The 11,119-nt window shown below is 41.8% G+C and overlaps 1 protein-coding gene across 3 annotated transcripts in view; it reads right to left on the bottom strand.

Annotated features, from left to right (window-relative positions):
* Nucleotides 1-1,382: 1,382 nt before the first annotated feature.
* Nucleotides 1,383-11,119, bottom strand: part of LOC147021666 (sodium-dependent neutral amino acid transporter B(0)AT1-like) — a 61,380-nt gene continuing 51,643 nt past the window's right edge. For all 3 annotated transcript variants that reach the window (XM_085891886.1, XM_085891887.1, XM_085891888.1), the window contains 3 exons: nt 7,741-7,900; nt 2,227-2,389; nt 1,383-1,673 (listed from right to left, as the gene is read on the bottom strand). In XM_085891886.1, coding sequence (XP_085748012.1) covers nt 1,488-1,673; nt 2,227-2,389; nt 7,741-7,900 — 509 coding nt within the window. In that variant the 3' untranslated portion in view covers nt 1,383-1,487. The remainder of the gene's footprint in view (nt 1,674-2,226; nt 2,390-7,740; nt 7,901-11,119) is intronic.

Here is an 11,119-nt window from a genome sequence, read left to right as displayed (position 1 = left end):
TCCGTCAACCGCAATGCACTGTAATGATCACATCAATCCGAGTCTTGTTTTCTGGTGTCACCACCATGGGTTGAAGGCCAATCACTTTGAGGCTCGGCGTGGATATCTGTTAACCCCGCTCTTGAAATGCTTTGCCCAATGTCTAATGTTACTCACATCAATGGTAGAGTCACCGTACACATTCTTTAATCACCTATGAATATCCACTGGAGGAACCTCTTCTGCAGGAAGAATTTCAATAACCGTTATCTTCTTTGAATGCACATCTCGCGGGGCAGCCATTTTTAAAGCGTGGTGTGATACCACGGTGTCGTTCATCTTTAAATGGGCGCCAGATACAAACCTTTCATTGTGATGTCATGTTGCTTTTCTACAACGATTTGGTTACAAACTGAAAAATAAGAGCCATTACTTTCGTACCGACCCTCATACATGTAGTGTGATTATTCAGTTCAGAACTGATTGTTCCACAATATAATGTGCTGTATTTGAATTATTAACTTGGTATTTCCAAGGAATGTATACATAATGTTTTAATAATGTATGTTTTTTTTTTTTAAATATTGAAGTTTATGTTAATTGATGACAGCTGTTTTATAAAGGATTCCTCAAATTGTTCGCTACACCCACTAAAGTTGACGTGGGTGCTTTAATCTAAGTCTGAGGTATTCAATCGCCACATGGAGTGGATTTATTGCTTATTATTTATTTATTTAATTTTTTGCACAAAATGATTGGCAAGATTAATTTCATGGTTTTACATCTGTACAAAAAGAGATATGTTTATCTGTGTGTGTTTGTGTTGCCATTTTTCTCAGAGATGGCCAAATGGATCTTTGTTAAACTTTTATAGGTTCCTTTCAGAGTCAAATTTGACAAAAGTGTTGGGGAGTATTTTTGGCAAAAACATTTTTTTGAAAAAAACACAAAAGTGTTGGATTAAAAAAATTAATTATTTTAATAAATCGCTCGAGAGTGCTCAAGCCTTTGTAAGTGGATTTTTATTTATTTATCATTCTATAGTGCCTCAACCTTTGCAGCTATATAAAAGGTAATATTAAATGATCCCATACCCCATTCCTTCGTGGGTGTAGGGTAACGATTTAGACCCCCCCCCCCCAAAAAAAATAGAAGAAAAAAAATGATTTCTTTAAAATGCTGATGGGATTAGAACAGCACTGGGCAAGGTCGGGGGATCACTGCTAGTGATCAATAACATTAGTCCACCTGGAGGTGAAAATAATAATAATAAATAAAAAAACATTATCACCCCCAACCTTAACCTTAGTCATACGAGTCACATGTACAACTAACTGTCATTGCAAATGGTGATTTGTCTTTGCAATTATAAACTTTCATCAGAATTTCAAGAAGCAACAACATGTAATCAGACCACATTTAATGTTTGATTAATTATCAAACAACTGTGACACATCAGGTCTGAGAGATTTGCTTGCAAGTTATTGGCTTCATTTGAAGCAACCAGGCTAAGGTTGAACAGTTTCTGTGTCATACTCAGAAGGTGGTGGGATGTGGGGTCTTTTCGTTTTTCCCCTCAGGCACTGCACAAGAGCTGCGACCACAATAAACACTGCCCCAGCTCCAGAGATTAATACGATTATGAAGATCATCCAGGCAGGATAATACAATGGCTCGAGTTTTGGGAATGAATCCTGATACAACGAGGCAAAAAGGAAACAAGGAAACAAACAAAGACATTGTCAGAAAAGCCAAAAGCGGTTTGGCAGTGCAATTGCATCCAAATGACAGACTTGGTTTCACATTGCTTAAAAAAAAAAAAAAACAACAAAACAAAAACCTTTTCATCATCACACTGAACCAAGTGCATCTCATCTCATTGGAACGATCTTAAGGGGCATTCGATTTTGTTCATCTCTAAATCACGTCCATTGGAATATCTGCAAGGTATTACATCATCAACCAGTCTGGGCGGTCGATGGTTCAAATCCCAGCCAACTCATACCAAAGAGTTTAAAAATGGTACGTGTTGCTTAGTTGCTTGAAGCTCAGCATATAAAAGGATAGAGCATGGACAAACAATGCTGGGAAGGCAATGGGACACCACCCGGTATAACCCTTGCCACCCAGGATAAGAAACGACCCAGAAACTGCCTTGGCATCACCATCACCAAAAATATGGTACATCAAATCAAAATTACGTCATATCATCGTTCAAAGGATTGCAATTAGAAAACAGGAATTCACCGAATGTGGGTTCCAAGCGTCATATGTTAAGGCACTCATTGCTTGGTCCACAATGTAGGCCACAAATACGACTGCCAGCATCAAGGGGCTGATAACACATATGGTTGCTTTCCAGAAAAAGTTAGGTCTGCGGCCGATCATGAATTCCATGTCTTTGCTGAACCTGCGGGATTTTGGCACAAGGAAAGCAGACTAAGTTTAGATTGTCACACTTTCACCGTTGTCAAAGAACACACCCCCCCCCCTCGTGAATTTCTTATCACCATACCAACTGTCTCTTTAAATGTTAGTGGTTAGAGTGATGAGAATTTGACAAAAGGCCACTTGCTTTCATGAGACACTTACTGCAGGGATGGATCTCTCCAGGCTGACAGCATAAACCAACACCCAAAAGTTACAGTGTGGAATTGTCATATCCAATGGTCAGTTGGAGTATGTACCTCCTTTTATTTTTCTTGTCTTCCTCCCAAATTCCTGTACTCTTCCTTTTCTCCTTTCTTCCTACAATTCTCTCTTTTTCTTAGTTTTCTCAATTTATCCCAAAACCTTTCTGTCTCTATACAATATTTGGATGACCTCATGGGGACCATATGTTCTGCAACTGAGTAACCCAGAAGGGGATAGGAGGGGTAGGGTGGCGGATGTTATATTACAGTTGCCATGTGTAGCCAAAAGGTTTGTTCACACAGGACAAGTGAACAGTCTTGGTGTGTAAACTTGTTTATGGTGTAGGAGAAGATGCCCAGACAGCAACCATACTGCAAGCAAACTTGTGGCAAGGAACACTTGATAGTTACAGAGACCACTTAATACGAGCAGTTTAGACAGGACCAGGGTTTTGTAATCTGGGCAGGACGCCGGTGATAACTCGCCTACTCTTTGCCAAAGACATCGTGGGAACTTTATTGTTCACCCACTAATGCCAGCAGACAGAACACCCAGCGTAATGTTCATCTGACAGACTGCATTTTGTGATTCAGTGCCCTGTCTGGGAAGCACAAACCTGACAGTTTATGATCGGATCATGTATCAAACCCAGGCAAGACAGTTCAGAGGTAAATGTTGTCTCGACTGGGCTTGGTACCTCTGCATTACCCTGTTGGATATGGGGGGAAGTGGGAGAGGGGAACACTCGGACAAATCATAATTGTCAATATATTTCAAGTTTTATTTATTTTATGTTATTTAATAAAATGTTGTTTAAGTGTTGTATTCGAATACGGACACTGGAAACACCCGCTCCCTTTAGGATATTGGCAACTCATCCCCCTCCCCCCCCCCGCCCTCCGTAAGAGGTGGGAGGGATTTTTTTGTGCCCATGACCTAACCCGAAGTACTACCAACACGTATGCAAAATTTGGTGGAGACCGGGCTTGCCCTGTATTTTTGTTTTTTTTTAACACGATTTCCTGATTATACATACATACGAACGGAGAATTGTCTAATTTAATACAAACAAATACCAACCGTCACTTTGCTGACGGGAATAATAAGAGAAAAGGAGAGGGGGGGAGACAAAGAGGTGAGATAAAGAGAGGAAGGGGGCAGTGGGGGGGAAAGTGAGGTGGGGTTATGGGGAGTAGGGAAGGAGCGAAGGGAGGGGGAGATAGAGAGAGAGATAGAGATAGAGATAGAGATAGAGATAGAGATAGAGATAGAGATAGAGATAGAGATAGAGATAGAGATAGAGATAGAGATAGAGATAGAGATAGAGATAGAGATAGAGATAGAGATAGAGATAGAGATAGAGATAGAGAGAGAAGGGAGCAAAGAGGAGGAGGAGATAGGAAGGAAGGGAGAGAGATGAAGGGCGGTAAAGCAACGCCTCACCACAAGTCGCTCTACATTCTGGGAGGGGTGCGAGAATGGCGGTGGAAGCGAGAGAAAGACAGGGAGGAGGAGGGGGAGGAGGAGGAGGAGAGAAAGGTGAGGGGAGGAGGGAGGTTCAGCAAAGAGAATGACAGGTTATGGGTCATCACCACATATATCCATCAATCCATTGGGACCATACGATGTGCAGAGGGTTGGTGCTGCATCAGCAGTCTCCTTGGCGATTGGGCACAATCCTGGACGGGTCACCACTCCGACACAGGATACCAGCAAATGGCACTCATTTTGCCGACCTCAGAAGGATGACAGGCTGGGTCAACCCCACCTGGTATTAATTCAACAGGAGGGTGGTATTTTAACTCAGGATCCCAGAATCGTAAGCCCACCACCATAGCCATTATGATATATATATATATATATATATATATATATATATATATATATATATATATATATATATATATATATATATATATATATATATATATATCCATGAGCCTGGTGTTGGCACAGTGGTTAGGGCAGCGGCTTGGGATCCAAAAGGTCCTGAGTTCAAGCCCCATTGGGCCACTGAATTAATACACCAGGGGGTTGACTCAGCCTGTCATCCTTCCGAGGTCGGCGAAATGAGTACCAGTATACTGGGCCGGTGTATACCCCGCTTAAAATAGGTGTACCTTATCCCTGTGTCGTAAGAGGCGACCAGGGTTGCGTCAGGAAGGGCATCCGGCGTAAAACATGTGCCAAATCACTATGCGGATCATACGGATGATCCGCTGTGGCGACCCCTAACGAGAGCAGCCGAAAGAAGAAGAAGAAGATATATATATATATATATGTATATATATATATATATATATATATATATATATATATATATATATATATATATATATATATATTGATTTATCTATCCTAGCAAATCCATCTTTCTTCACTGATAGGGCAAGTGGGGGGGAGGGAGGTAGAAAGAAGGAGGGAGAGAGAGGAGGCAGGTGGAGGGTGATAGGGGGAATGGAAGGCAGAGAGGATAAAGAAAGGGGAGTAAGGGGGAGGTGGGGTGAGCGATATCTCACCAAACGTTGCTATTCACTGTGGGAGGGAGGGGTGTGAGACGCACACACACACACACACACACACACACACACACACACACACACACTGAGAGAGCGACAGAGGTGTGGGAGGAGAGTGCTGCATTTTATGAGGAAGGGGGAGCAAGGAGGGGACAGAGTGAGAGAAAAGGGTGGGGAGAGGAGGAAAAAATAAAAACAAAGACAGGTGAGGGGTGGAAGTGGGGTTAGCAAGGAGAATGATATGTGACGCTTAATGACCGAACACGAAAAATAAAGAAAACTGTCAGAACAGTTGTACACACAATGACACAACAGAGTTTGTAAAGTAATCCACTCGCACATCTCCAAAAACTTTGATATTCCAGTTCCAGAAAATTTGTGGGAGAATGAACCAAAAGCAATCACTGAAAACATTGAAGTACCGCTCACGTACGACCTTATGATCCCATCCGGCGTAAACATTGAAAAAGCGTTGCGACCAGATATCATACTTAGGTGCAAAAAAAAAGAGAAGAAGACATTGCTAATTGAGGCTTTAACACCAGTGATTTTGGACTAACGATGCAAAAATCAAGAAAATGACCAAATACCAAGATCTCAAGCATGAAGTGAAAAGATCCTGAAAGCTGGAGAATGCCAAAGTTGTTCCAGTGAAAGTTGGAGCTACGAGAATGATGACGAAGAACCTCACAGAGATATTACAAACCATCCCTGGGAATATCACAACAAACGAACTGCAGTTGGAAGCCGTCCTTGGCTCAGTAACGATCCTGAAGAGAGCCTTCGGCACAAAACTTTGAAAACAGAAAACTTCACAGCTTGGTTCGTGAATCGTGACCCCTTAGCGAAATGAACGTGGATACTTTGACCCCACCCTGGGAGGACTCCATTCCACATTATGAAACCCATATGTAGATGCGCAGATGCACACATGCACACATGCACACATGCACGCATGCACACACAGAGACTTTGAGACCTGGCAGATATCTGTTTCACCTCCTGAAACCCACCCACATGTGAAGACAGCAGGGAAGAGCAGCAACTTGCATGTACACACACACACACACACACACACACACACACACACGCACGCACGCACGCACGCACGCACACACACACACACACACACACACACACACACACACTACATCAAAATGACAAACACATAGGTTTAACTTTAAACAGAGTTTTTTAAAATTGGAATTCAAGTGGAAAATTCACAAAATTCAATTCAAAAATATATCAAGCCACAGAGAACACATAATGTCACGTCTATGCTTTTCAGTTTTCACAACTCGAACCAACATGGTGGAACTCGGAAAATGAGGTCAACGGACATTATTTTTTATACGTATCTATTTTGAAGTTACTGGTGGTATAATGAAAGCAGATCGCACAAAAAGGTGAAACAGTGCAATGTCATGTGATAAAAAATTTCACAATTTCAGCAGGTGAGGCACCGCTCAAGACACTGCATGATACCACGGGCCTGAACTTTGTACATCGATCAATGTACAGTATATTTGGTTGTGTTTAGCAGAGGAACAGTGCAATACTTTTGGCATGTATCACAATGGCTTGAAAACGAACAACCAAGCAGCATGTAGAGCACTTGCCAAGTAGCTTAAGCACTCAAGCAAACACTCCAACAAAACAGTTGAAGTCAATTACAGTGCTGTCGACTGTATTGCCATGGAAGCTTTTTGAGATTGAATCTTGTAGAGTGCTCGCCAACACTGAAACAAGCACTCCAACAAAATGGTTGATAAGGAACGGCTGGCTTGGCAAGTGATAGCAAGCTGATTGGGAAATGGGACACACCCGGAAAAACAAAAACATCGCTAATTTCTTCCCATTTTCAGATTTCACTCCAGATTTGGACACTTATTTAGTCCACAAAATCCGATCCCCAAACCCGAAATTACATTTCCACGATAAACTTTAATTAGTCCATGAGAGTAGATCATGGAAAATTGTATCATATAATGCATAAAATCGCTCCAAGTTTCTAATTTGAAAACTATAGTACTTCCAAAAGTGATTGATGTGTACAGCGATTCGTAACTATGACGAACAGGCATTCGATGATATGAGTGAGGAAAGGGAAAAAAATTTGAGTGTTTTATTGTGAAGAAATCATTGCGGCGTATTACAAGTCAAGGAATTGTTGAGAAGGCTGAACAAAATGGCAGCTTAAGATGCCAGCAATGTGACAGATGGCTGATCAAGATGACATGCCACCATCTTTGTAAGGCTTTTTTTTGTTTGTTTGTTTTTGTGATGAGCACCCCCTAAATTATCTTCAAAAGTGGTGTTTTAATTAATCCAAAACCCAATTTTCACTCTTTCACTTCCTTGGAGTTCCCTTCATTTGCATGCAAAGTTTTGGGCTGGAAGGTTTCATGGTTTTGGAGTTATGGAGGACACACACACACACACACACGGATGTCAATTGTGATATTTTGGAGGTTAACACATTTTTCTTTTCAACCGTTATATTGAATCGTTTAATTGTTTAAAATGTGTAATCATAGTTAAAAAAAAGTTATTCTTTCCATGGATTACACCAATAAGTTATGCAGAAATCTAAGATTATTGGTGTTACCTTTCAAATCCATAAACGTAGACAACAATGAGGACTTCCAGCAATGTAATAAATAAGAGTGGCACAGAACCGGCAAAGTCGTTGAAAACAGAGAGCCAGTAACTTCCTGAGCCTTGAGTGAATGTCAGTGCAAGCAGCATAAACACCAAACAAACCAATGCTGTGGGACACATGGAGGGGTGGGTGATGCATACAGGAGCGATTATATTGATCATCTCAGGCAATGCACAAGAAGCTTTATACATCATGGACTGTGCATGGACCAAAACATTATGCATACCACAAAGGCTAACACCTCAAGTACTGCACACACATGCAGTCACACATGTCAGAAATTTAAAATGTGGCCTACCTATAATGTGAATCACTGCACATATAGTGAAAGCAACAAATGGAAGCCTACACAGTGAGTTCCACATACCCAGGTTTAACGCATTGGCCACTGCACACGGTTTATATATCGGTTGGTTCACAAGGGTCAAAACCTTTCATTGAATACAAGGTGTCTCAATAAAATGTATGCAGGCTTTATACATCAAAAACTATACCGTCTTGTCATTCTGCACTACCTTCTGGATAACAGCTCACTGATGACTTGCAATCGTTCTATCATCCGCAAATGCCATCTGTTGGGTATTACCCTCTAGCTGCTATTTCCTTAATCTTTCCGGAATATTAAAGTCTGTATACATTGTATTGAGAAAACCTGTAGAGTAAGGTGGGGTGATATCTGCTCCCAACCCCTTCTCCTTTCCAAACTTTTATTCTCTACTTCAGAAACTCCGTTATATATTGCATTTTCAAAAACAGTATTCTATTTGTTAAAGCATACTGAACATTTTTCATTTGAAATTGCCCTCAATATCATCAGCCAGCGGGCCCTCGGGTCTAAATGTTCAGAGTAATGAATTTGTAGCCATCACCCTGGAAGATATTGTGAAGGAGGGATGGGTACTGTCTGGCCCCACCTTTCTTGACAGCAACATCTTTTCTCCAAGTGACAAAAGTACTGGCCAAATGTATGCTGTGCACAGGTGTTTTGGAAAAGCAAAATTTAATCTGTGTTCTATTTCCTCATACATCTTTCTAACACTTGCAAGTAAAATAAATACAAACTTCAACATCATTTTGAACTTGGGCTGGCAGGATGGCCAAGCGAGATGTATGCAAACTTGGCTGATCCATTAGAATCTTGGCTCAGCAATACAAACTGTCATCCTGGTGTTTCATAGGAAGGGTGATTCATAAATCACTGTGATTCACCATTGTGTGTGCCGTCCCTCGGATGTACGCTAAACTTGGTGTCCCATCTGCTGGCATTAGTTGGTCAATGTTAAAAATCACAGCGTCCATAATGAAGAGTCAGTGAACTATCCCCAGCACCCTGTGCAAATTATAAATTCCTGCCCGAACATACAGGGGGCGTTGCATCAGCGACACTGCCATGCATCCCAAAGGCAATGATGCTTTTCGCAGCCATGTGCTGTATAAGAGAGATGAATAATAATAATAATTTTGTACTTCAATATCACCGTTGATTTACTTTGTAAATGTCATGGGTTTGAATCCAAGTTTTACTCATCAGGATATGTATATGTATATATATATATATATATATATATATATATATATATATATATATATATATATATATATATATATATATATATATATATACATATACATACATACATACACACACACACACACACAAATATGTATTGTTACGGCCACGAGTACCGACTGTATTATGAGGGGTTTAATCTCCGTTTCTCCTCGGAAGAGCTAGACCTGGGACCACCGCTCACAATTAACTTCGTAATACGGTGGGTCGTGGGTTGCTTTGGAACCACGAACACCAATCAGTGAACCACAAGTTCCAGTGTCCACTGTCTGATTTGCCGTTTAACTGGAGGTCACGTGCTTTTCTGAATGAGGAGCGTACCCTCAGCGATGCACCAATCTTAACTTGATTAGATCTTAATTAGGGCGGCCGAGGATTTAACCGCTGGTGCGTGCCGACTATGACAGGTCAATTAGTTTGGTAATTTCCTCCCAGTCTATCTAGGTTCGAACAATGCTTGATCAATGGAAGGAAAGGACAAACACGGATAGGTTGAAACAAGGAATTTATAAATAAGAAAAAATAAATAAATAAGCAGAACTTTTTATTTCTTTATGGTGAAAATAAGTAAATTCAAATCAAGCAAAATAATCTCAAGCAAATAAAGAATTAATCAGGCATTGATAGAAAAACAGACAAAGAGCAGATGCTTATCACTATGCCTTACTTTACAATGAACACGAGACAAGGGAACCCAGCAGATCATTCGGGGGAAAGAAATCCAGTCTCGCTAACCAAGGCAGAAGTCATCGTACGTCAAATACAACGTCCTGAAATGTGTGAGCACGCCTTGGTCCGTTGCAAGCACCCTGCATTGCCGTGCACCCACCTGCAAACAGGCTTGAACACCAATCGACGTCACGTCGTCACCCCCAGGAACCAGGGACGCCAAGAATCAGGTATGCCAAGAGCAGGTCTCGAGCAGAACCAGCATTATCAGTCCAAACTTCACCCACCGTCAGGAGCCACCACCAACGGACAGCTGCAAGGAGCTGCGAGGTGCTGAGGCACTTTGAGAAGCTGTAAGGTGCTGAGGCCCTGCGTGGTGCAGTGAGAAGCTGTAACCAACTGTCACAAACTGTCTGACTGGAACAACTGACTGGAGCAGCTCACCAACCGTCACCAAAACTCTCACCCAGCTGTAACAAACTCTCCGAAAAAGTCCTCCCGCCCTTTTTATAGGCGGCCAGTCTGGGCCGAGCCACAAACAGACTTCAGCCAAATCCACCTTGCCTTTTGGCGCATCGTTGCATGTGACCAACAGTCAATCTCGTGATCATTCCTTCCTTACCAGAGCGAGATGCATCCCCAAATCAGCACAGGTCTGGTTTACGATGCCATGTTTGTGGTGCTGGACAAATGGCAGAAAGCAGACATTTGCCAGAATTACCAAGCGAAAACGTGAAGCGCTCATAAAAAGTCAACAACAACCATCACCTATCCGTTCAGCCTGACACGAATAAGAGCCAGCCAGCATCCACAGAGCTGCCAAATGGGGCGTCAACGTTGATGAAAAAAGGTGGACGGCAACGTCGATGAAAGAGGTGGGTGTCGAACGTCGATGAAAAATAGGTGGGTAAGGTAAATGATCCACAGCAGTATTTGACCGTCAGAATAACTGCTCAGGAAAAGCCTGTGGTGTGCTTAATCAAATGACCTGTAAGTCAAAGGTGTGAATAAATTGTCCACCTCCAAGCCAATGTGTCCCTATGGAAAGGGGGTAGATGAGCCTCCGTTAGGCTAACAGCTATCTCT

The sequence above is a fragment of the Eptatretus burgeri genome, chromosome 8 (assembly GCF_056783735.1).
Source record: "Eptatretus burgeri isolate ZD-2024b chromosome 8, Ebu_testis_v1, whole genome shotgun sequence".
NCBI lineage: Eukaryota > Metazoa > Chordata > Myxini > Myxiniformes > Myxinidae > Eptatretus > Eptatretus burgeri.
The sequence above is the reverse complement of the archived record's forward strand: the minus strand, read 5'-3'. Positions and strand labels throughout refer to the sequence as shown.